The sequence below is a fragment of the Rhinocladiella mackenziei genome, assembly GCF_000835555.1.
Source record: "Rhinocladiella mackenziei CBS 650.93 unplaced genomic scaffold supercont1.5, whole genome shotgun sequence".
NCBI lineage: Eukaryota > Fungi > Ascomycota > Eurotiomycetes > Chaetothyriales > Herpotrichiellaceae > Rhinocladiella > Rhinocladiella mackenziei.
The window spans coordinates 2,010,747-2,035,894 of record NW_013550600.1 but is presented as its reverse complement, the minus strand read 5'-3'; the positions used below and the strand labels follow the sequence as shown (position 1 = coordinate 2,035,894).

Below are 25,148 nucleotides of genomic sequence, written 5' to 3'. Positions count from 1 at the left end.
ATATGTTGAAGAATGCTCGATTAGGCTGAAGAGCCGGCGTACAGGATCATGACAGCTCCAGGCGCAGCCGAATTTAACTTAATTGCCACGTGATTACACCTTCGATGACATTTTCTAAACCTGGCGTACCAATCACCGCTTCATCTTACTCCTAGGGAAATGCTACATACTAGCTGTTCCATCGCCAGAAATGGTGGCATTCATACTTGACTTTCTCGATGTTTTCAACCCCCCAGCTGCACCTTTTCCCACGAGATCGTATGGCGCGCTCCCGAAAAGACTCGCTCTGATTCGTCACTCATGGCTGGGAATTGACAGGATATCAATTGCCATATACGACGGCCGTGGCCAACGCTTTCTTTCTTGGTCCTGACACCACCACTGAACGGCATACATGTCACCAAGATCGTACGGTTCCCCATTGCCGTAGTCTTCGTACTCATCCTGGCTCACTGGTCGAGCAAACTGGTTCAAATCCAGTGCAATTCGACTATACTCGGAAAGGTCTTTAGAGGATTTTTTTTTTTTGTTTTCGATTGATTGATTGATTATTCCTACGCCCGTGCAGGTCGCTCGGACCATTGGGAACTACTGTAGCTCTACCACGTGATCGTCTACCCCATAGTCTGCATACGCAGTTCCTAGCTCTCCAATCCCTTCCTTAGCTTGGGCCTTCGAATTCCCAGCTTCTCGACGGGTTTTCTTTCGTACGAGGGTGTAGCCGTATGGAGAGGGGTCTTTTCTCCGTAAACCTCCCAAAGCGCCTTCACCTTATTCAACGCAGGCTTTTGCCAATCCTTTTTCCAATTATGCCGAATGTACTTCGTCCGACGATTTGGATAAATGGGAGGGTTGTCTTTCTTGCTATAGTACTTATCTCCCAGCCTTTTTTAATTCGAGCAGAAAACTCCTTGTCGCACCCGCTATAGTGTATCTACCCGTACGACATGAGTCAGATTCGATCCGATTAGAAGGTGACTTACTAAACCTCTTTCAAAGTGTTTAATGAGGATATCCATCGTGAAAAGTACTCGAGATCAACTGTTGCTTGATCTCCTGAGTTTGAGAGTGGCTTCGTGAAACGGCTCAAGAAACTTGCCGGTTGTACGAAGCTTCTCCCACTCCTTAGGAGGAAGATACTCAGCCTGAAGAGTATCAAAATGCTCCTTCATGTAGGTGTCCACGGCCTCCGCGTGATCAATCGCCACCCGCAGCATATCGTACCAGCTATTCCATCTGGTACGATTATCAAGCGGAATCATTCTTCCCGCCAGATCCTTAAATTGTTTCGTTCGACTAGCAGAACTCCGCATGTATACGATGATGTTGTGAAGCTTTCCAAGAGGCTCGAGGGCTCGAAAGGTGTCTCGCCTCTTTACGTCATTTCCCTCTTCTTCTTTAACTTCCTCGTCGGACGAGGCTCGTTATTCCACTTCAATTAAGCCTTGAAACAAGAATGCTTGAACGGCTAGATTAATGACGTAACCAGTGCCGCGAATTCGTCGAAATATCGGATCCCACTCGATCCCTTCTTCTTTCTAGAGGTACTTGCTCGCCGTTCGACAGAGCGTATCGTTAGAAGTAGCGTTTTCACCAACGACCTACCCGATCTTTCGTACGATTCCGTAGTCCCGAAGGGCGGAAAGAAGAGTGGTAAACTGCTCGCGGCCGCTATGATTTGCCATCGTACGAAGAGCAAGAAGTGCTTTGAACAACTTCTCTTGACATTGCTCGACAAAGCGAGCGCTGATCTCGAGAAGAAGAAACCTATTAGGCGAGGTCCAGATATCAAGCGAAAGATGAATACTCGACAATGCTGATTGAGGCTTCTTTCGTACGATATCTTTTTGTGCTTGCCATTATCTTTCGATCTTCTTGGGAATTTGAGAGTGTGCCGTGGTGATATAGTCGTCTGATTGCGGATTGAGGACTTGACAAAGTATATGAAACTCAGACCATTCAACAAGCCGGAATGGGATATTTCGTGCAACAAGTAATGAGACTAAGGCTTCGCTAATTATATCTTGATTTAGGACTCTTTGGAAGATTTGAGTGTCGATCTGTTCTGTTAGAACCGAGGACTCTGCTCGAAGGTATAGCTGCTGTAGTTTTTTCGTTGTTGCTGCTTTAACCGGACTCGAAATGTTTTCAATATCGATCTCATGTTTTGACTTCAGGTGGCCTCGCATATTTGTAGTAACGGACGTACCGTACGGCTCCATCTCACAGTGTATGCAATAAATTATGCGAGCCCTTCCTTTGGTGTATTTGGGCTCCCATCATGTGCTTCACGGGCATGGGCCGATGTGGTATGAGCTGACTTACTCCTTTCGACCGAGTCTAAGGTAGTTGAAGGTTAGAGAAGGGATGAATTCGCTTCAGAATCCGTATTTTGTACGATGAAATAGGGGAAGGTGGAAATCGAATGGATATCTGTCAGACAGCTGGTGCCTAGTGCCAAGAGCCCCTATGTAGGGGGCTTCCCCCCTCCCATCCATAGTTGCAATCTACACACGAGTTTTCACCCCTTCTATCCGCCCTTGCTCTGTTCGACAATATCCTAAGCGGTGAGGAATTTATCGACATCGATATCGACAAGCCGGATAACGATTTTCCAAGACCGGGTTCCCCAATTTTGCCATGGTCCTAACGCTTCATCTGTGGATTATACAAGAATTACGCCTTGCGTGAGAAAGAGTTGCTTCGTGCCGTAATTGCGCGAGCAGCACAACATTTGGGCATCTTATACTAGCATAATCGATTCTACAGTCCAACCTTGCACCTGGATGGTCCTATTGGGGAGGTATATTGGTACGTGTTGGCAATCAGGCCATCCATCGAATATGCAGCGCCCGAACCCCGGCAAGCTTCTCCAAAAGGCTTTGTGAACTGCTCAGCGGAATGACTGTCTTTTTCAATGCTCCCGATTTGCGCGACAAAGTCTACGCTCTTTTGGATCTTGCAAGCAATGAAAATATCAAGGATGAGTTTTTCATCGACTACAGTGAGCCCGCTCCTGCTTTCGCACTTCGAATAAGTCAGTACCTCAATCGCCGACACTATAGCATCGGGACGGTGGTGTTTCCTGGGCGCTGAATCTCATCGGCACTCGAGACCACCTTGCCAATTTAATAGGACACTTCGGCTATATCGCTGGCCGGCTATTCGATACCTGTGGAGGAGCACCGATGCCTTTCATTCGCAAGATCTCTGGCCTTGAAGCGGGGCAAACTCACAGTTCATGGGTGCATCTTCGACACCATTGAAACAACAATGGCAGACAGAATGCCGTACGACGCCGAACTTCTGCTCAAGACACAGAACGACACTCTCTCTAAGGCGAGTCCAAACTCTCGAATGGATGTTGTCCGTCGCGCATACCCAGCCTTTAACGTGGAGCATTAGGACTAGTAGCTCAAAATTCGAAACGAAAAGCCCCCCCCCCTCCTATAGCCAGTGTATAACTGTCTAATAGATGGGGCGCCACAACCAGCGAAAGTTTTCAATCAGACAGGTTCAACTTCAGGAGAGTTTCAATCTCCTAAACAGTATCAACAAGTGGACATCAACAGTCGCTGGCTGGAGCATTACGTTTACCCATCTAGGGCACCTAGAAGCTAGGCCGGACAACCCTCTTGCCTCACCTATGATCTAACACTGGTGAGGTCCCTCAATTCTATCGGTTCGACCAAAACCAAAGTGTTGCCACTTGGTTTCGTCCTTGATAGGTCAACCACGATTTGGTGTTCGATTGTGTCAATTTTGAGGTAAATTCTGGGGGAATAAAATATATACCTTATCCCAGGCGGGAATTACGTGTTTTGGACTTTAACGTGCGTGTAGATGCCAAGACTTGCCAAGACCATGGTATTGGCAAATCACGTGAGATCATGGTTTGGCAATGTTTCGAAACATTGCGATACTGCCAGCCACTAAGCGTTTCGATACGCAATGTCGAAGCACTGACGATGAAGGCCATGGATACCGCCACCTGTGCGACTGGGCTCACTCGTCGTGCTGCATCGACACCATGGACTCCGTGGTCCGCACCGGGGGAGGGGGAAAGTACACAAGTCTTGTACGTTTTTACTCCATTGTCCCAAGCACACGATTCTTTATCATCTTATTATTTTCTTGTCGACTTCTATTCTTGGCGATTGTATGGTGAATTAACTCCGCGATGCAATGCTAACAGAGGCACAATGATACTCTGCCTCTACCTGTGTGTGGACTGGGTCGACGATTTCGAAACCAACAACATGATTCCCAATTTTTGGAATCTCCCTCTTCCACATCCGTATCGTACATTTTGATGCAATCCACACACGAACTAAAATTTATCCGTGTAGACACCGACAGGCCGTGTGACAAAGCGATTACTCCTCCTCCGAGCCTCATCGGGTGTCGCCGACCCGTTACCGCTCTCACTTGCATCTCTTGCTGCGCTCTCAGAGCCGGGTCCTCTGGATCCGGCGCGCATTCTTGCCTCGAGCATTGCCAGGGCATGGTCTCCTGCTGCACGGGCCAATTCAGCTTCTCTCAAGAGCCCTTTTCTAGTCATTTCTCTCTCTTCTTCCGGGAGGACGAATCGGTGAATCGTGCGGTGATCCATGACTCTTTCTTCCTCGTCTCCTCCGCCTTCGACCCATGTGCCTTTTCCGCACCTTCCTTTCCGTCTGTAGGCACTGTATTCGATTGCGGGGCTGCCTTTCTTCCCGCGTCCCGAACCCTGCGACTTACGTTCAAGGAGTTTGCGAGGATCTGGATCGGTTTTCGGCCACGGAAAGCCGTAAAGCATGCTATGGCGTTCGCATCGGGGGCATTCGCGCCGGGTTTGGTATCCATTCGGTTGAATGAAAAAACCAAAACATTTTGGGTTGTGGCACTGGACCCAACGGTCATGTGGCTGTGCTAGCAATTTCCGGGTCAAGATATAGTCTCCGGCTATGCGAATGGTGCCGGTGACCGGGTGGACGGTTAATGTGGCGACAGTTCTCGACGTGCTGTCTGGTTCTATCGAAGGCAGGACGTGAGTTTCTGTAGTCATGGTCTCGGTCGATTCGGATTCGGGTTCCGGCTCGTGAACATCTTTGGTAATAGTTGTCGTCGAAAGTGTTGATACAACATGGGGAACGGGCGGTTCAACCGGTTCGGGAAATGGATCGACTGCGTTTTGCTGTCCCTCAACACTGGGCGGATTCTCACTGATTCTGGCAGAATTAGAGCGCGAAGGAGCGACAATGATAGTATCTTCATCTGTTTCCACTCTGGTTGTCTCCACAGACTCAACTTTGATCGTGACGGCTGTATCTGTCGCGGGATTTGAAGGTAATTGTTGGCTCACGGCCCTAGTCTCTGTAGCAGACCCATAACTAGAGGGGGATGTAGGCGCCGGGGATATCGGTGCCAGTGCCGATATCTTGCCCAGGAGTCTGGCAGTCATCTTGCTTTCACGACTACCTCTTCTGGGCTTGGAAGTGCTGGGGGGGGATTTGGGCCTGAGATCTGAGGGCTGATCCACGACGTCCGACGGGGCGGATAAGGCCGAGGATCGATGAGGGTCTTCACGAGGCTCGCGCTCTTCCAGCTGCGACGGGCTATGAGGCGGCGAAAGTGCAGCTTCCTCTCCCAAACCTGGAGCATGTATTGGTTCGGCGGATTCCAAAGTTCCCACGTAGTCAACCGGTGGTGCAGTATCCGAGTCTGAGCTGTCCGGTGGAGTCCACGAATGCTGCAATTTCGAAGGAGACTGCATGACTTTTACATGCTTAGGCGGAGGAGCAGAAGACGATTGCGAAGACGATTCCGCTTCCCGTTTTCGTCTCAGACTGTGAGGCGGAAAACTGGGAAGAGTTTCCCGTAATGGTGTGGAAGCATGACTGCCAGGGTCGAGAATGGCGGCCTTAGGTGTCCAACCATTGCGTTCCAGGACTTCGCACGTGTGGCATAAACAATCCATATTACCAGGTCCAAAGTAGTCGTCACCGTAAGACACCGTGATCTCGTCCCCGACCTCGATATTTTTCATGGCGATCACCTCCATGCCGTCAACCCCTCTCGTCACTAGACGCCCGTTTGCGTCACAATCGTGGTTGGCGAAGCGGGCCGGACCTAGGAAAATCGAGGAATTCTTCTTACGACTCGAAACAACGATACTGAAATTGCGATTAGTCAAGTCCAAATCTGCGGACTCCTCAGTGGTCAGGGGAACGAGAGTGCCGGTGAGGTATTTGACGGTGTCGCCTTGCTTGATACGCCGCCGGGCGGTCACGGCTGCCTCGTAAGTGGTGATCGTATAACGATTGGTGGTGGATACTTCCCAAGGACAGTCGGTCTGGTACATGGCAATGTACTTGCGAAGATGATGAAGAAAATGCTCTTGTTCGATTTTGCTGCGCAGACTTTTCTTGTACCGTTTCAATCCAGGAAGTGCCAGTAGGGCCTTTTCAGCGGCCACCAGATCTTTATCTACGATGACTTTGTGCAGGAGGATTCGAGGCACCTCATCCTCCTTGATACCGCGAACGGGAATGTGTTTGGTGCGATTTTTTCGTATTCTCGACTTGTAGTAAGCCTGCCGGGCGGTTAGTGCATTACACCTCTGCTTGTTCGATGGATTGGCTGACATTGTCTATGAGGGCGTCCGAGCAGACATCATCATGAGCGGCCAGTTCGGCAAGGGAGAGCCTCTGCGCCTTTTCAGGCTCTTCGGCAGGTCTTCTTCGTGACATGGCCGCGTATTGTTTTCGCGTTTGAAGAAATTGATGTAGCGAACTGTTGTATACGTTGCAGGCCGTAAACGTTGCGAGGGACTTAAAGGTAGAATTATGGGTATTGCGCGACCTCGAGGTTGCAGCTGGGGGGCGGGCTGGACGGGGGGGATCAATGAGCGAAAGGGGGCTGATTGATTATGACCATGCAGTCTGGGTTCAGGCCAGCCTGAGAGTGACAATAGTCAAGTGAAAGTGAGTGTGATGCGACATAATGGTCGCGAAAAATTAATAAGGCACACCAGACCTTTGACCGTGGTGGTCTCGAGCTGAGAAAGAGACTCAGCTGTTGCTTCACTCTGTCGTGCAAGAAAAAGGGCGAAGAAGGGAGGAGGGGGAAAGACAAAACGGCGAGGCGAGAGGCGAGCGGCGAAACGAGACGAGCTGGAATTTGGACGGGCGTGCTGCTGGTGTTGATCTATCCCCCTGGGCTGTGCCCTTTGACAAGACCGTTCGATGCGACTTCGGCCCCCAGTGCGGATCTGCCCAATCGAATCCACTTCCTTTTTGGATGCCACTCACGAACCTGCACCTAGTTTTCGGTCAGTCCATCACCAATTCTTGAGGGAGCGAAAGGCCACATTATGCTGCCACGATGATACAACTCAAGGTCGGATACTGTCTGACAGGATTGGGATTATGCACAGCTAACGTTTGGTTCAGACGCTGCTGAATTGCATCGACAATTCCGGAGCAGCCATTGTCGAGTGCATTGCAGTAATGAGAAAAAAGAGACAAGCTGCCAGAATAGGTATTGCAGCACAAATGTCAAGACTCTTATTTGAAGAGTGTGTTCGGCTGACGCTTATCCACCAGGTGACAGAATCATTGTCGTCGTTCAGAAGCAAAATTCCTTTGGACCCGAAACCCCCGGCGGAACGAGCTTGGGTATTGCGAACAAAGTGCGACGAGGTGACATACGGCACGCAGTGGTGGTGAGAGCCAAAAAAGAAATCAGGAGGAAAGATGGAAGCCTAATTAGATTCGACGATAATGCGTGTGTTCTCATCAACAAAAATGGCGATCCCATCGGTACTAGATTATCGAGTATGTCACTCCCCTCCGGGCATGGTCAATTGGTGGAGGATATTTACTGACGTGGACTAGGTATCGTGGGAGCTGAGTTACGAGATCGAAAGTGGTCCAAGATCCTATCTCTGGCGCCGATGCACATATAAGTCGTAAGTCGAAGCCGAGTTGGTCCAAATATTTTGCTTTGTGGTTCATCCACTGGTGGGCATTCTGGGTTCTTTCGAGGATGAAATGGTTCAAGGGATATCGAAAATCTAGGTCAGAAAGTGACAAGATATCCATCCCCTTCCATGAAACCCGTGTACGATAGAAAATACACCGTGTATAAAACTCCCTGAACTGCTAGCACTTTCTGCACTTCTTGTACATGATGCGTTTTGCCCTCGAATTGTTGATCCCTTCTTATCAACGCCGGACCGATGACGAGAACCTCGGGTATCCGTAAATTCCACCAACGCCATGCTCAAACGATAGTGTACACATAATTGCAGGCTGTGCAAACGTAGTAAAGTTTCTAAAACCTCGTCATCTCTTAGGCTCGGACAGTCAAGACATGAAGGTGTACTCACCATTCCCGTATCTGCTGCTCGCTGTTGGGACTGGAAATAAACCGCATCTGTTTCCCTGCACTTCGGACATCGTTGGCTTGTTCGCGGAAGCTAAACCAAACACAAGGAGCAACCTGTCAGCCAGAGTTTGCCTAACACGCAGAGGACGCAAAGAAACAAGAGACTCGGTCAAGCCGCGGAATATTCAGTTCATTCCGACTCTTCTCTTATCTCGCCACCACATTTGCTGCATTCTCAGCTGGTCTCCACCACAAGTACAGAAGCGGGGGCATCTCGGAAGGAGCAGAACCTACAGTTGGATCATTTGCGACATCGGTGGTTACTCCAGCCGTTTCTTGGACAGTGGCACCTAGTTGATGACGGTATGTGCATGCTGAATCGTGCTGGATCGTTGCGTGACACGCTTTGCAAATATAGAGCAGGGTGGACGTGGAGCGGTCTTCCTTCGGGTAGAGGAGATTTGAACTATAATGGCGATGTGAGCATCTCATAGGGTATGTGCCTTTAGAGTAGAAGGATTGCCTGGTTTACCATTCTTGACAAAATCTGTATGAGACCTCGCCGCGCTTGGTTTCGCCCCCACTGGGGGCGGGAGATGCAGCTGCAGACATTCTCGAAATTTTGAGATTCTAAACGAAAGCAGATCTGAAGTATTCGTTGGAGGAAATCGGTTTTGACCGTCGTAACTTGAATGTGTCTTGAGCGCAGGGTTGATATGTTGGGGGTCTCTCAGAAATTCGGGGTAGTGAAAATAGGACGGAGTCACTGGAGCAGCCGATTTGCGTAGTGATGGTGACGTGTATTCGCGAAGTAAACGCTGAGATCTGGGAAGAGGTGAAGCGACTTTCTTGCCCCGCAGTTGTTTTGGATCTATGAGGACCCTCTCTCGTCGGATTGGGCACTCGTGGGAATTGGCAGGGTCAACAAGAATGTCAGTACTACAGTGCCCTGTATAAATATTGTTTACTGTTTATTATGCGACCACACAAGGTACCCTAGGTACCCAGGCAAACCATTTCACTTAGAGGGCACAAATTCACTGCCCCACTCTGGCTGCGCGCGTGTGATAGCAACCCCATCGCTCGACATTGGGCACCACTGGGAACATACACATCAACAATTCCAAACAACAGCCTTCATCAAGTCCTGAAGACCCAAATTCTCTTGGTCCTCATAAGCCATGGTACGCGATTATAATAGAGGCGATACATCTATCACAAGACTGACCACCAACTCAGACTGAGACCGGCCTACCCCCAGACTGGGAAGTCCGCCATTCCAACTCCAAGAACCTCCCGTACTACTTCAATCAGAAGACCCACGAGTCCAGATGGGAACCTCCAGAGGATGCCGACACCGACAAACTCAAGGTTTATATGGCTCAACACCATAGTTCTGCCAACACCCGCATCGATAGTGCTGGTGCCGCCGAAGGAAAGATTCGTGCGGCACATCTCCTCGTCAAACACAAGGACAGTCGTCGACCCTCTAGCTGGAGAGAGACCAACATCACCCGCTCAAAAGATGAGGCGATTGAGATGTTGAAAGGTTACGAGGACCAAATCCGCTCCGGCCAGAAGACACTGGGTGACCTCGCTGTCTCTGAATCTGATTGCAGCAGCGCCCGCAAGCGTGGAGACTTGGGCTTCTTCGGCAAAGGCCAAATGCAGAAAGAGTTTGAGGATGCCGCCTTCGCCTTGCAGCCAGGCGAGATGAGTGGCGTGGTTGAAACCGCCTCAGGAGTACATCTTATCCAACGGTAAGGCTGAAGACCCGTGGATCATGGAACCAATCCGGATCACTGATCAATGATACAGAATCCAGTAAACCTGGGAAGAATGCCGAACAACATTGCACCTTATCTGCCCGTTAAGAACGAAACATCGGGAAGGGGCCCAGAACAACCGTCCGAGGGGGGAGAAAAGGGGGGTTTTCGGCGATGTTGCAAAGATTTCTGTGACAAGGTCGGCATGTGGTGGCATTTATCATCACACTGATGCTGGCATACAGAGTTGAACGAGTCCCTTATGGCTTTGATATTTCTACGGCATGTTCTGGCTCCCCAACCACTTGTTTACCACTCATACGTCACAAGAACCGCACGTTGCCTCCGGCTAATACAGATGTTTGGCAGCATTTCATCGACCATGATCAAATAGGGAACATCGCGATCCCCTCCCCTGTAAAATCCCGCTCCAATCAGAGTACATATTGTTGCTACCCGGCCCCCCTGGCTCATACCCTCGAGGACCGCAGTGTATAAAATGCTGTGGGCATCAACGTTGCTCGACTTCTTTACAATTCAAGATCTTCATTTCTCCTAATTCTTTTTCTTTACACTTCCTCCCTGCGTCTTCTGGCTCAATCCATCCTCGCTGTATTCCCCTTTTCCCAGCCCATCCTTCATCTCTTTTCCCCGGGCCCCCTCAAAATGAAAGCCCACACGCCTCCCGACGCCCTATTCCTTGCACCACCGCATTCACATGATCCTAGCGACGTCTCTCACGTTGCCGCATTGCCATCATCAATGCTTCTACAGCTTCCTGAGTCCGTGCAAAATGCTCTGTGGACATTGCAAGAATCGACTTCAATTGTCTATGCTTCTTACATCAGGTTACAAGCATTGTTGAATGAACGCTTTGATCGTTTGATCCCACTGCCGGTCCGGCCAGGGGCAGCATCAACAGGATGTAAGTAACCCCCGACTGACCTGGCATTCATGTAAGGGGCTAAAAAGGGGGCAGTCTCTGAGGGAGCGTTTTTCAACTATGTCAATCATCTCGCTGCTGAGCGTCGTTACCTGCTCGAAGATGCTCACCCTGACTGGAAACACAAGGCATCCCGGGCGGGGTTAAACAACTACGGCGAACTGTTGCTGACGTTCCGGGGAAAGGAGATGACGGTGGCCGAATGGTTCTCCCAGCTTCAGGCGGCGGAGGCGTTCTGGATTCACGAAGCCAAACAAACGGAGCTCCCCGACTTTGAATCTACCGTCTTGGAATACCAATCCCAGTCGTCAACTCCTTCAAGCGAGGTTGGTGAGGACGATGAGGCAGAAGCCGAGGATGCCATAGGACCACAACCGGTAGCCGCCGGAGGTAGGGTGGTCGGTGCACGAAAGCAGGTCAACTCAGATGGGCTTGGGCTGAAGATTGCGAAAGCATTGGAAGCCCTCTAGTTTGGTGTGCTTGGAGGGGGGTGGTCTGACGTATTGGAGGAAGAGACGTGGCTTTTATTGCTCTTCCAAACTAACTTTCGTGCAATGACGATGAAAGCTTGGGGAAATGTTGTAATTTATGAACCTAACGTAGCTTATGGGAGGGCCACCCAATACATCAGGATTAGCCACATGAAGTCATGTTGTAAGACGCTCAGACAAGAGACCTGGTATGAGAAGAGCAGGCGATCGACAGGAGAGTAGCGATGATCCAGCAGCGGGGCAATAAACCTTTTTTTGGAGGGGGTCCCTCGTCGCTTAAGGCCGGCAATTACCATGTATGCAAAATCCTGCAGTCTGGAAGCCCACCACACGTGGCAGAATCTCTTGGTTTCCAGGTTGTCAAATTCTGTGGATCAGTAAGGTCTAGAACTTTGGTTCATTGAACCGAGAGGAGATGGCCACACTATTCCTGAGGAACTCGAATAGAGAGTGTTGTAAGCGTATATACTCCATTTGGTGAGGTGATGCCAACTATACTTAATCAGCTGGCCAAGTTGGGTTAGACGTTGGTTAAAGTTGTCTACATCATGTCTGTTGATACCCCACTAGCGCCGGGAGAATCGACCCTAAGAGAACCAAAGTCGCCAACGCTCAAATTGGACCTGATTCTCTATCTATGCACTGTAATATACACTAGTATGTACCCATATGCAGCTTGAAGCTGCAGATATTGAACTCAATCCTCTGAATCTGGGGTCGATTGGCCCTGCGAAGTCCGGCGTTGGCCGAAGGTTCGCGCAACTCCGTATCAGCCATGGCCTGCAAACATATTTACAGAAGTGAAACAGCCACCTCAAAAGTTCGTACTTCGAGAGATGTCCTCAGCAAATGGAACACCTTTCCGGCCAGCCACCGTCCTTCTGCAGTGTAACACCGGATTACCGTAAATGGATTATGTCTCGCCTTGGCATCACCTGATCTGGCTTCGATTGAGTACGATCAAAACATCATGGGTTATCAACTTGAGAGCCAGTTCTCCAACCAAAAAAGAAATATGTCATCATGACCGAACAGATACTGTGTCGCGCGATCGGATTTGATGAACTCGGCAGGTTTGAGAATCACGAGTCTTGATCTTTCCGCGCTCTTCATCCAAGCTTTCAGCCCGGAAACGTCATCCCTCTTCAACACCAGACAGGAGCTGGAGCGTGCGATCAAGTCTTTGAGCAGCGGGCTCCTGAGTCCCTTTGCTGTAATGTACCTTCTACCAGAAAGTTCAGAATGAATTTGTGAGTCGATTAGTCTGACGTCATGAATGACCCATTTGAGATGCCTCTCGGCATACCACCATGACGATGGCATCAGAGCAATGTTGACCGACAGCAAGACTTGCCATTCAGCGGACCATGTCGTCTCCGAACGGAGAAATTTGTCATATATATACTTCCATGTACGTTCTAACCAAACCAAGACTGGGGAGCAAAACTTTCCAAAAGCTGGAGGGATATCCAACCAGACATGATTCCATAATCAGGTGACACAGCCCGACGGCCTCGTCAGCTCTGTACAACTATCAACCCGAATATCACATTTCCATACTTTCCAAGGTATTTCAGGCCGCCCTTTACTTCTCGTACTGCTTCTAGGGCAGTCGCCTGTGAGCCGCTGAGCGTCCATTGATTCCCAATCACCCCCGTATTAATGGCTGGGTTCTGGTAATTTAGGACCCTGTGTCTATGATAATTCTCCAGTTCCAGCAATCAGAAATGTTGTTGGAATCGCACAAAGACATTTTGCAGCCATCTCATCTGCCTCTGATGAGCTGTCTCCATCTAATTACGCGGTCACTTTCAATTGGAAAGGTGACTGCGCCCATGTGTCGGTCGAAAATTCCAAATGCAATGTTGACAACACAAGGATGACCGAACTTCATAGATGATGGAGCTCCAATTATGGAGCGAAGATGCTGAACTGCAGGACACCTGATCTCTGCCGTCCAGATCGACCCAACATACCAGATTATAAAAGGGACTATACAGACTTACGACAGATATCCTATGAATCTCATCTTCAAAGTTCACGAGGTGCTTTGTATAATTCAGCAAGATGAAACTTGCCTCTGTTCTTTGTTTTTGGGTTGCTACGGCACTCACCAGTGCCCAAGGTGTCTCCAACGACAAGGTATGCTGGTGCCTCACCTATGGGAAGAGTTCGTACTCACCAATTTCACAGCTACGGCAGCTTCAAGCTGCCACAGTCAACACCGACGGCCAGCGAGAGACTGCGGATAATGGGGTGCCCGCCAACACTTCCAATTCTCTTCGCGATGGTCCTCGTGGATACAATCTTCTCGAAGACACGACAGTGCGCAAAAAGATGCTTCACTTTGATCGAGAACGAGTACCTGAAAGAGTGGTTCATGCTCTTGGCCACGGGGCCTACGGAGTATTCAAGTCATACGGTGATTGGAGTAATCTGACATCTGCCTGCTGGCTTCAACGTGGCGCCGTGAGCGAAGCCTTTACCAGGTTTTCGGTCGTTGTGGCCAGTGTTGGCGGCAGCGAGGTTGGAAGAGATACACATGGTTTTGCAACAAAGATATACAGCGAGTGTGGCAACCAAGACTTGGTCGGAAACAATCTCAATTCGTTCTTCATACAGGATGGGGCAGACTTTCCCGACCTGATCCATGCGGTTAAATTTGAAGCCGACAAGGGTTTTCCTACCGGTGGCTCTGCTCATACCACGGCCTATGATTTCTTTACGCAGCACCCCGAAGGCAAGTGTAGAAGAGATCCAGGGACGATGTTGCTGACATCATACAGGGGCATTCCAGCTTATGAATGTGCTCTCCGACCTGGGTAGGCTTGATTCCCCAATCACCTCCTGGCTTGGCTTGTACTCACAGGTAGCAGGAATCCCTCGTGATGTACGGCATATTGGTGGCGCCGGTGTTCATACATATCGTTTCGTCAACAGTCAAGGGCGATCACAATTGTTCAAGTGGTACTGGATGCCCGTGTTAGGCCATCGAACCTTAGTCTATGACGAGGCAACCAAAATTGCTGGAAAGAATAACAACTTCCAGCGTGTTGATTTATACAACAACATCGCTGCAGGAAACTTCCCGGAGTGGGAGCTCGCTGTTCAACTCTTCCCTGATGACGGATCATATATGTACAAAGGAATTGACCTCATCAGTCCCACCCAGATCGTGCCCTTCGAAATCAATCCTCCCGTCAAACTCGGCAAATTGACATTGAATCGAAATCCCACCAACTATTTCGCCGAACCCGAATCAATCTCTTTTGCGCCTTCAAATGTTGTCTCGGGACTTTCATTCGTTCCCGACCCACTTCTTCAATGGCGGCTCATGTCATACGACGATACATCAACCCACCGACACGGCTCTCCAAATGGTTACTTACTCCCTATCAACAGAGCCATTGCTCCCATCAACAACAATTACCGCGATGGCTATATGCAACCTTTGATCTACACTGGCGATTCTACCTCCTCTCCCAACGGGATTGGAGGAATTATGGGGTCAAATCAAAATGCCACAATTGCCTACACGGGGCAATCGGTCACCAGTGCCGGCTCCGGCCCCATCGGTCGCTTTACATCCGTGTACGATTGGTTTGGACAAGCTCGAACATTCTGGGGCTCCTTGGACAGGTATGCCCAACAGCACACCGTCGATGGCTATCGATTTGAATTGGGAAATGTAGCCAACACTTCTGTTGTTCAAGTCTACATCGATAACATCCTTAACAACATTGATAACTGTCTCGCCCGCCGGGTTGCATTTGGGCTGGGTGCGCGAATGCCTGGCATCGGTTCCGGTCCTCGGACGAATCTCACCAACAGCACGACTCCATTTCCAAGTTTGTACCCGATGACGGTGGCCATGGAACCGAACAAGAGCAATGTAGGACTAAGCGTCGCTGTGGTTGCCAACGACACCCTTTTCAGCCTGTCCGATATGGATGCGATGATGCCATTGCTGTCCTCTCAGAAAGTCACGCTCACCGTCGTGGCTCCCCACATTGGCGAGCTGAGCTCGGGAGTCAACGCCACCGCTTCCTATATCACCGCAAGCAGTATCTTCTTCGACGCCGTATTCATCGGCTCATCTTCGGCAAACAGCACCGGATCGCCGGCTCTCAGCACTGACGCGAAGAATTTCATTACAGAGGCTTATGGCCATGGGAAAGCTATCGGCGCGTTGGGCAGCAGTGGAGCAGCATTTTTGAGAGATTTGGGCCTTGAAGTGGATCAAACTCTGGGTTTGTATGCAGGCGAGGCGAATGCGGTGACCAGGAGCGTGCTTAATGCCTTGAGTGGTCCAGTGCGATTCCCGTGGAGGTTCCCGACAGACGATGTCAGCTCGATCTGTGAAAAGTGATGTAGAACACATTGCTGAATCTCATCGAACTAAAGGTGGTAGTGAGAGTTGCTCTGGCGGTCGGTCAACGAGCTTGGACCTGCTGAGGCGGGAAGGTTGCATATCGGGGCTGCATGTGTCGATAAACAAGATAGTCTTAATCCATGTCTTTCGCTTCTAAGGTATGCTTTCAACGCGGAACGACGTCCAGTTCCTGGGGTTGTGGTCCAATACCAAAGATTTCATCCACTTACTCCGATTAATAGTACGGTTTTGCACACTCTCAGAGAGTGAGAAAATATTTCCTCGATCAGGAAAGCCGAATGGTTCTGTAACGGGAGATCCCGATCCCGGATACACGAAGGCATTTGATTGGAGGGTCCTCTCGCTCCGATCCACGAATTACGCCTCAGGCTATCCAAGAGCTTTTTCTTACTGTACAAAAGCGACCCCTATCTGCTTCCTTCATTTTCCAAACACCTGTTCATCTTGCCAACAAATCCGCTGAGCCGGAGACCAATCACAGGTGCGCTGGACTTCGACCCGCCATGCGCCGCTTACGACACTGCAACTGCTTATGGGACAAGCAGATATGTAGGACCATGACGCATACGAGAGATCTCATGACACATACCGTTCTGGCCCCTTGGAAGCCGCATGGCTGTCGGGTAGACTCGGCTGTCTCCTGATGTTCCTATCATGGTGTCCCTATTCTTTACAATAGTCAAGGCTGTTCCTGCAGTTCTATGACTCGGTTTGTTTGCCACGTTGTTGCCGGCAAGCACCGTCAGCCCTTTTGGAGGCTCGTAGGGACAACATCCTCGATTATTCAGGCGAAAATTTCTTCCCTAGGGATTTGTATTTTTGGCCTGGATGAATCGGGTATCCCGCAAGCGAGCTTCCGTGCATTTCCGCCCAATCAGCCTGGGCAAGCACACCAGTCCCAATATTGTCGATGTTTGAAGTACCGACAGAAAAGAGCCGGAGTCTTTGGTCTGTACAACAAACTGGAATGGCAGGTTGATGCGACTCGACAGCTTCGGAGGCGTGGATTTACTCTCCGAATTCTTTCCGGCTGTGATCGCGCAAAAAGCTGTGGCCTCTTGGGTACTCTGAAGGAGGGTCAACTGGGAGTAAAGAATTTCGCTATGACCTGATGCCTCGGGTCTGGACAAGCCATACGTGGCTAGTCCATAAGCTTGATCCATATGGCGGGTTGTCGCTGAATCACGTCCAAAGCCCTTGCAAAGCATTTTTTGCCCAAGAAAAGAGGCTCGGATATGGCTGACAGATCAAGCCCGGTGTTAGTCCGGCCTGAAGCAGGGTATTGGTATTGGTATTGTAGCTTCTATGATGCCTTCAAAGACGTGAATGTGGCACTTTTCGCCAAGTGCAAACCCTCCCAATTCTCAGAGCGCATGCCGATGAGCACATGGCCTCCCTATTTTACGGGGTTATTATTTTATTGTCCAGTCTTTCTACCAATTCTGGATCTGGTGGGGTAGATTGGTGAGGACGGCGGGGTGGATTAAGGAAACCAGACTAGGAACTTCTGCATACATGGTCTGTGAAGATTCCAACTGCTCTCCCAGTATCTGATCCTTCTACCAGGTTTGACTTGAGCCGATGTTAGAGAGCGGAGAGAATCATTCCCTTGGACACCCGGCAAAAATGTGAGTTTCTCAAGTCAGCCAATGTGGGCTTGAGTTTTTGGCTTTTTATCCTCTATTTCGTCTTTTTCATCAAAATTTCTTTCTCTGTGTGTGCGTTTGCGAGCTGTGGAAGAATATGATGGTGAGTTGTATGTTGGCGGCGGCGCCGGCGGCGATTCTGCCCTTCTGGTGTTCAGGTGGGTGCTTCACCACTATTGCTTCCGACACCAGCAGAGATGGTTGATTTATTGAACTTCGAGAATCGGGACGGAAGCTCCTGAATTAAGAGCCCCTTTCTCTGGTAGCCTTGCATGCACCACTCCACTTTTGTGATTTAACTTTCCTCTTGGAGGGAGCCATACTCCTCCGATGGATTCGATGTCTTGGAGGCTAATAGTCCCCTTTCCCTCCAGGTTCGTCAAAGATCAGATAGAGGCAAAATGTTCTTCTTTAGCAGGGCTATGATGCTTCAGGTTGAGTGGAAGTCAAGGGCAGCCTATCAGGTCGTGGCGATAACTAAAGCGGCTTATCGCACCTAAGGAGCCCCATCAGTTCATGTCCACCACTCACCTCGCACCTTGACTCCTTTGCCTCTTCAGCCCTCCCCTCGCATTCTCGTTTAGTTGCGCGGAGAAACCGATTGACATCACTTTGTCGAAGCTTCAACAATCGTATTGTAAAGATGCGATCAAATCATTTCCATCATGATTGGCTAGATAGTAGAGATCTTCGCCGACTCATTAGCTGTGGGTTCTGATGCTTCTCCGGGCCGCATCAGAAGACTCCAGCTGAGGGATGCCCTAGACTTTCTCTCCAAGACGAGGCAAACATATGATATTTCTTTTTGATCAAATCGGTTCGACTAACTGTGTGAATATTCCAGTTTGAGACACGGCTATCCCTCCTAGAAGCAGCTTCCTGCGTTAACTTTGGCTCTCCGCGCTCCCTCTCTTTCACTATGCCTGGCCCGATGACTATACAAGAAGAATCCGATCATTTCTCTCCCTACCGAGCGGATGGAAAGCTCTATGGCTTTGTGTGCGTGGTCACTGGAGCAAATATGCCTGTTGGAGGCGCTATTGTCACAGAGTTAGCAGGTATGGCCACACTGTGGAATTGAAGAGATGTTCAGAAGACTGACGACCACTACTCATTCCAGCCCATGGCGCAGCTTGCATCTATGCATGTACTGCTTCCAAACAACCCTCTGGCGTCCAGACTTCGCTTTCTACACTCTACCCCAATACCAAACTCATCGACTACCCTTACTCGATCTCCTCCGAACAAGACACCTTAACTCTGATAGACGAGGCACTCAACGCTTGGGGACGACTGGACGTTTGGGTTTGCTCTTCAGGTCTTCTGGGTCCTCCCTCCATTGACCTGACGACGCCAGCGGACCTGCAGAAATGCTTCGAGGCCAACAGCCTGGCACCGTTCTTCGCCCTGAAATACGCCCCTCATGCCATGCAAAAGACAACTCCCAAAGGCAATTATGCCAATGCAGCGCCGAAGGACCAACGGTATGGCAGCATCATCGTCGTGACTAGCACTGCGAGCACCTACGGTGGCTGCTGGGGGCCATGCTACACAATGAGTTCACATGCCGCTTTGGGCGTGGTGCGCTCCGGCGTCGCCGTTCTCAAAGGTACAGGAGTGCGCATCAATGCCATTAGCCCCGGCCAGATCGATGTGGGTGTGAGTTTGAACGGGTTTGATGCGAAGGGGATGTTCAACAATACACAATTGCCGCCCGCGGCGTTGCAGAATACGGTCGCGCAGAAGAATAATATCGGACTGGAGAGGGCAGGGATGCCTGCAGAGGTAGGACGAGTTGCAGGCTTTTTGGCATCGGGATTCAGTAGCTATATCACGGGTGCGAATATGGTGGTGGACGGCGGTGCGAGTGTCATGTGTCCTTTAATGGTGCCCATATGAGATACAAGACCAAGATACAGGTACCAGAAGACATAGATGTAGCAGAAATTGAATGGGCTGAATGCGACCTGGACCCTCTTTGACGTGTTCTTGTAGGGAGTTACTATCTAACAGTACCGGCATGAAAAATAAATACTTGGTCCTGCTAGCGAAATAAAAGACTCCCCTGCGTGATATTTTCTGGGCACCGTGATAATGATCAAAGAGCTATTGATAGAAGAGCATTTGATGATAAGGATTAGTGCCGTAAATGGTATACATGTGAGGGAGGTGATCCAGTTTTCTGTTTAGTCCGCACCTGGGTGCTGGAGGATGTTGAGTGGGCGCAGTTGAAGAGCATCGCACGAGTGTTTGACAAAAGAGTGGGATTTCTCTCGGGAAACCTGCCGTTCTCATCTGGAGCTAGGCGCGTTCTCGCTTGGAACTTTTTGACCTCGAACGACTGCAAGATTCAATGTTTATGGCGCATTGATTTGTTGCGGAAACCCAATTCATTTTCAAGGATGTCTCCTCACTCCAGAGGTGTGAAACGCATCGTTGATGTGCTCGGTATGTCTGCCCGCATGTTACTGATGGACGAATGCTCACATGACCAGCAATTTCATCTCGGAACACCCACGTCTGTCGTTCATGTCGACAAGCTCTCTCACGGAGAGGTTACGCATCGGCAGCGACAGCTAAAGCAACCGTTGAGGCGCCTCCCATCACTCAGCTCTCCCCAGAGGGAATTGAAGCATCTTCCGCCCCCCAACCCGTCTTCACCATAAGAGCTGGCGTTGTCGTCTCTCGGCCACCTCTCATTACTCCCGACCCACATCCCTTCGAGACGGCCTACTACCTCTACCAACGACGGTTGAATGAGCGACTCGCTTTGCCCTTTACGCAGTACTTTTACTATAAGCGCGGAACCCCTTCCTTTCTCCATTGGCAGGCCAAGCGTAAGGAGAGAGGAGGTGCTGCGGCTCGAGACATCGGAAAATACAACGCGTACACCCCGGAAGCATGGAATGATGAGGTTCTTGTTGGCGACCAGACCGGATCACCTGCACAGATTGTCGAGCAACTGATAGCAGAAGAGGGCCGAGCGGCTGAATTCACAGGTGATGGAGATCCGAAGTTCGCAGGTTTAAAGCGTAGGACCGAAGCGGATGAGAAGAATGACCAACAAAGTCTGGAGCGGAGTCTGAGTCGGACGCTATATTTACTGGTCAAGACCCGGAAGGCCCAGGGACAGAATCAGGAGGAGAGTGAGTTGTGGAAATTTCCTAGCGGCACCCTCGTGGGGCATGAAGGCTTGAAAGAGGTAAAGACACGCAAAAAAAATCCGCTTTGGACCGGAGCTCACATATACAGGCCGCACAACGGATTCTCTTCAGCTCCCTCGGGCCCAATATGAATACATTTTTCGTCGGTAACCATCCCGTGGGCCACTACGTCACGCACTTCGCGTCACCACAACCAGCACCACCCGCAACGACACAGAAATCCAAGCCCTCCAAATCAACACCGTTGAAGCAGGACCTCGCGCAGTCCGAGACGATGGTTGATGGGGAAAAGACGTTTTTCATGAAGGCACGCATCATGGCTGGCCAGGCGGATTTATCTGCCGCCGAAAATAATGATGTGGAAGATTTCAGATGGCTTTTAAAGGAGGAGATTGAAAAGGCGGTACATCCGGATTACTGGATCCGCATCAGGAATATGCTCGTCGCGCAGTGAGATGGGTTCCAGGCCGATAAGAAAAACTCCCGTGCAAAAGGGGGGCCTTTTGGATTTCCGGGTTTGTACCATACGATGCAAAGTTGTACAATTATTCCAGAAAGTCTTGGATATTGATCAATTCTGTTCGGGGCTCAAGGCAATGCCTTCGTCCCTGTGCATCACTTTCTTCTCTTGTACACAAAGTCTCAATTATGCTGGCGGGCATCCACTTCACAGTTGTCACAGGGCGTCATGGCTTGCCTTTGGACGAAATCCTCTCATAAAATGTCCAAAGGCAAATATGTTGACGACACACTGCCGTGTAGGCTTAGTCAATATTGAATGGCGCCTTGCTAAGATGAAATGGTATCGTCTACCTATAGGTATGGTATGGTCTTTGTGCATCCCGCTGTTTCTCGAAAGAATCATTAACTTAAGCTTAACCTCAGGCTAATAAGGCTGCCGCCGGGCCGCCGCGTTTTAACGAAAAAGCCTAAAAGGCAGCGAGGTACTTTATCTCTACCTCTCCAGTGCTCCTCTTTGTCTACACTGCCGGGTTCATCTCTTTGATATTCACCTGGTCGTTGAGCACAGGACCCAACATAGCCATACATCAAATCCGCACCTCCAGACCAATTACGTTGAAGAGGACCGGCTTTTGTTCGACCCACGTGTCGCCCCCGATGCGGCTGAACCCATCGAGGCTAATCAGGCTGTCTCATTGGCGTCGCAAAAAAAGATTGCCTGACCCGAGACGAAAGGTGCAATTGATCACACCCGCAGGTTGATGAAAGATGCCGGTGCGGGGTCTGCATATGCAAGAGTCCTTATCCTCCAATATCTAGCAGGAGTATGTAGTGGCTGAGGCGCAGCTGTCCAGGGTACGGTATTCTCTACTGAGACAGACCAATTCTCTCCGTGGGGAAGTTGTCGCCTCAGAGAGGAGCCATGTACTTCCTTCTCCCAAACCAAAAATCCCTTCCTTCGAGGCTGCCTTGCGACTTCGCCTGCCTTCTCAGACTCAGCATTTAATACGGACGAAACGTTTGAAACTCAAATGCCGTGGCAATCAGTTAGCGCCTACCGTCTCTCCGCTGCAAATTTGACTGCCTACCTTAGGCGCCGATTTGGCTCCGAAAGGGACTATCAGGTCAATGTAAGTTCCATACTTCGTCGGACTGGTATGGTATTCTGATCATTATGCACAGCTTCAGAACGACAGATATCGTTTTCGCTACAGCCGGGCACTGACTGAGGTATGTGGGCAACGAGTCGTACATATCGCAGTCCTTACACAGTTTGAAACTCTGATACCTGCTGCGCCACCACAATAGGCTGAGCGTGACGAGATTGACGACCTACGCACACCACCATCGTAGAGTATTCCTTTTGCGCGGTCGATCACAAGTCAACGATATCGACCATTGATCAAGGCGAAATCCTTGTCACTTTATTTCTTACCGTCACTCAGCTGTTACCTCGACCTTTTCATCTTTCTAGTTAAGCATTACGAGCACACCAACGTGCTGTGCTCCAGAAGAAAACACAGGCCATCGGTCAAGACATAGCCTCCTCAGTCGGCAAGGGCAATGTACAAAAGGATCCGCTGCTGGATTTATTTTTCTTTTTGCTAAAAAAACCCTGCATATGTTCATCACCGCTGATCATCTTTCTGAAAAAATTTACGCTTGAATCATTCTGTTCCCTTTGCGTTTTCTAGGATACTTTGGAACTAGCTGTCTTCAGACCTTGAAAGGGAAAATTGTCGGTTTCGAAAACATCATCTGGTTACATATGGATCTTTTGCGCCAATCCTGCCAGAACTCGTCGCAATTTCCTCAAAATATCGTCCGCTCCAGACATTATGTCTATGTTCTTGGATCGTATGCCAGATTGTTGAAGAAGTTACAGCCACGATTGTTCACGGACGAGAGAAAAGTCTGCGTTGATTTGTGGCAATGCGATGAAGACGGACAATTTTGCCACGTGGAAGTTAAGGAGCGGACGCATCTGAAACCTCATATGGAAGTGCAACTTCCGTTGCACCGGCGCCATCCTCAATGTCGGTTTGTTTTCGTACACGCTCATAAGGAATCTTCTCGCGAGAAGCTCGCCGTTACAAGCGATATGATGACCGACATCTTAAGTTATCACCAAATTACGCCTTCTTTCGTGGAGCTCATGGCGTCGTTCGGTCGTGATGCTCCGCAAGATTTCCAGTTCTGCGGTTTCAGAGGAGAGATACGATCCTCGTTGACTGATGGTGCGTTGGCCGTGCCCGAGCTTGGTAGATCTGGGCGGCTTCTAGAGCTTTGCTATAGCCTGCGTGCTATTGAACCCAGTACATCATACGCAAACTGGCCGTGGTCAGTCAGGCAACTAGCAGTATCTCACTCCTTCGATGTGAAGACTGGCCAATCTGCCTGGATTGTGCTCAAAGCCGACAAACTCATGATGTCTCGTATAATATCGGCGACGAGATCTCCCGGTCTATCAGATATGTGCTCTTTTAATGATTCGGCACACTCTCTGGCTTCTTCACTATCAGCCCACCTTCTGTTTTGTGAATGGGCAGCAGAGCATTGGCGGTGGTATGTCAATTTCTTGGAAAAACAGGTCCAAGACATCACGGGCACAAAAGTATTCCTTCCGGTAGCGGCTCCGTCTACACTCCGAGAAGCCGAAAAGACCGTTGAAATGACATCAGCACCACTGTTGCCAACACGGGCGAGAACATTCACATTTGGCAGGGTCAAACGCAGCGAGACGTGGAAATCTATTACTCGATCTCTGGGTCTGTCAAAAGATACTGGCGGCGGTATAAATGGACAGCAACTTGACATGAATACTTTAACCTCTGGGGGTCGAAGTCCAGCCCCAGGTGGCGAAGAGGCCAGAGATCAAGGAAATTCTGATGATGACGATGATGATGATTTTTCCTTTGATGATCTCCAGCGCATTCAATTCATCGAGGAAAAAGCCAGTGAGATGATTCTAGTGCTGATAACCATTGTCAAAGTCTTAGATCAGATTCGCGGCCTATATGAAAGTGTCAATGACTATGAGGACTGGCCGGCTGACCTCTCTCGGAACTGCAAGAACAGCCTGACTCGCTTTAAGAACCGAATCCAAAACATTCAGTATGACCTGGGTCTGCAGAAAGAGCGGGCGGAGACATTGACAGCATTACTCGCAAACCGGAAAACGCTGGTATGTGTATACCTTGATCTATGCGAAGCTGGATCATTTTAGTGACATTGGTATAGCTTCACGGCATCCTCGAATGGCGCAGCATGGAAGCGAGCAAGCTGATGGCGAAACAAAGTCAAGCATCTACGAACCATATGTTATCCATGACCGAGGAGATGCGCGAATTAGCTGTCAAGACCAAGCAAGAAACAGTTTCGATGCGAATCATAACCTTAGTGACCCTGTTCTTCCTTCCTGGGACTTTTATATCAGTGAGTATTGCTGAGCAACTGCGTTTGGCCGATGGTTCTCATTCGAGTGTACAGACCCTCATGAGCACCGATATAGTCAGATTCGAGAAGTCCCAGGAGATCTTCTCCTCCGCCGCTTTAAAACTGTTCTTGACGATTTGCATACCTATGATGTTGTTCACGTTTGTGGCATGGTATGCGGTGTATTGGTGGGTCAACAATAGGGAAAGAGTGGCCAAAATCAGGATGCAATTTTCTTCGAAAGTGTGAGGGATGATTTCGAGAGACCCGCGAAAGTCTCTTGATGTTGCTGTGACCTCCCATACCTCCGGTCTCCCTGAACAGACGAGAGGAGAGTTTATGAGGGTGAAATTGGCAAGCAACGAATTTTCTATATCTATACGGGAATATATGGGTTCTCCTGCCCCTGTCAGATGCCCTGTCATGTCTATCACATGCTCTCACATGCGTTCTCACGTGGATGCAGGTGAACACCAAT

The 25,148-nt window shown here is 49.7% G+C and overlaps 8 protein-coding genes across 8 annotated transcripts; 7 read left to right on the top strand and 1 right to left on the bottom strand.

Moving 5' to 3' along the window:
* Window positions 1-4,330: 4,330 nt before the first annotated feature.
* Window positions 4,331-6,731, bottom strand: Z518_07217 (uncharacterized protein; the record flags this gene model as incomplete). The annotated part of the gene is made up of 2 exons (XM_013415346.1): window positions 4,331-6,574; window positions 6,627-6,731. The coding sequence occupies 2 exons, from the start codon at window positions 6,729-6,731 to the stop codon at window positions 4,331-4,333; spliced, it is 2,349 nt and encodes a 782-aa protein (XP_013270800.1).
* A 634-nt stretch (window positions 6,732-7,365) lies between these two features.
* Window positions 7,366-7,948, top strand: Z518_07216 (ribosomal protein L14; the record flags this gene model as incomplete). The annotated part of the gene is made up of 4 exons (XM_013415345.1): window positions 7,366-7,380; window positions 7,434-7,521; window positions 7,587-7,817; window positions 7,878-7,948. 4 exons carry the CDS (start codon window positions 7,366-7,368, stop codon window positions 7,946-7,948), a joined length of 405 nt encoding a protein of 134 aa, XP_013270799.1.
* A 1,603-nt stretch (window positions 7,949-9,551) lies between these two features.
* Z518_07215 (uncharacterized protein) lies at window positions 9,552-10,134 on the top strand (the record flags this gene model as incomplete). Its single annotated transcript, XM_013415344.1, has 2 exons — window positions 9,552-9,554; window positions 9,610-10,134. The coding sequence occupies 2 exons, from the start codon at window positions 9,552-9,554 to the stop codon at window positions 10,132-10,134; spliced, it is 528 nt and encodes a 175-aa protein (XP_013270798.1).
* Window positions 10,135-10,802: 668 nt separating this feature from the next.
* Z518_07214 (uncharacterized protein) lies at window positions 10,803-11,549 on the top strand (the record flags this gene model as incomplete). Its single annotated transcript, XM_013415343.1, has 2 exons — window positions 10,803-11,061; window positions 11,116-11,549. The coding sequence occupies 2 exons, from the start codon at window positions 10,803-10,805 to the stop codon at window positions 11,547-11,549; spliced, it is 693 nt and encodes a 230-aa protein (XP_013270797.1).
* A 2,088-nt stretch (window positions 11,550-13,637) lies between these two features.
* Z518_07213 (uncharacterized protein) lies at window positions 13,638-15,939 on the top strand (the record flags this gene model as incomplete). The annotated part of the gene is made up of 4 exons (XM_013415342.1): window positions 13,638-13,712; window positions 13,764-14,316; window positions 14,357-14,392; window positions 14,447-15,939. 4 exons carry the CDS (start codon window positions 13,638-13,640, stop codon window positions 15,937-15,939), a joined length of 2,157 nt encoding a protein of 718 aa, XP_013270796.1.
* Window positions 15,940-18,528: 2,589 nt separating this feature from the next.
* Z518_07212 (uncharacterized protein) lies at window positions 18,529-19,508 on the top strand (the record flags this gene model as incomplete). Its single annotated transcript, XM_013415341.1, has 2 exons — window positions 18,529-18,667; window positions 18,730-19,508. 2 exons carry the CDS (start codon window positions 18,529-18,531, stop codon window positions 19,506-19,508), a joined length of 918 nt encoding a protein of 305 aa, XP_013270795.1.
* Window positions 19,509-20,011: 503 nt separating this feature from the next.
* On the top strand, window positions 20,012-21,227 carry Z518_07211 (uncharacterized protein; the record flags this gene model as incomplete). Its single annotated transcript, XM_013415340.1, has 3 exons — window positions 20,012-20,057; window positions 20,105-20,811; window positions 20,862-21,227. 3 exons carry the CDS (start codon window positions 20,012-20,014, stop codon window positions 21,225-21,227), a joined length of 1,119 nt encoding a protein of 372 aa, XP_013270794.1.
* Window positions 21,228-23,003: 1,776 nt separating this feature from the next.
* Z518_07210 (uncharacterized protein) lies at window positions 23,004-24,919 on the top strand (the record flags this gene model as incomplete). Its single annotated transcript, XM_013415339.1, has 2 exons — window positions 23,004-24,419; window positions 24,476-24,919. The coding sequence occupies 2 exons, from the start codon at window positions 23,004-23,006 to the stop codon at window positions 24,917-24,919; spliced, it is 1,860 nt and encodes a 619-aa protein (XP_013270793.1).
* Window positions 24,920-25,148: the final 229 nt, after the last annotated feature.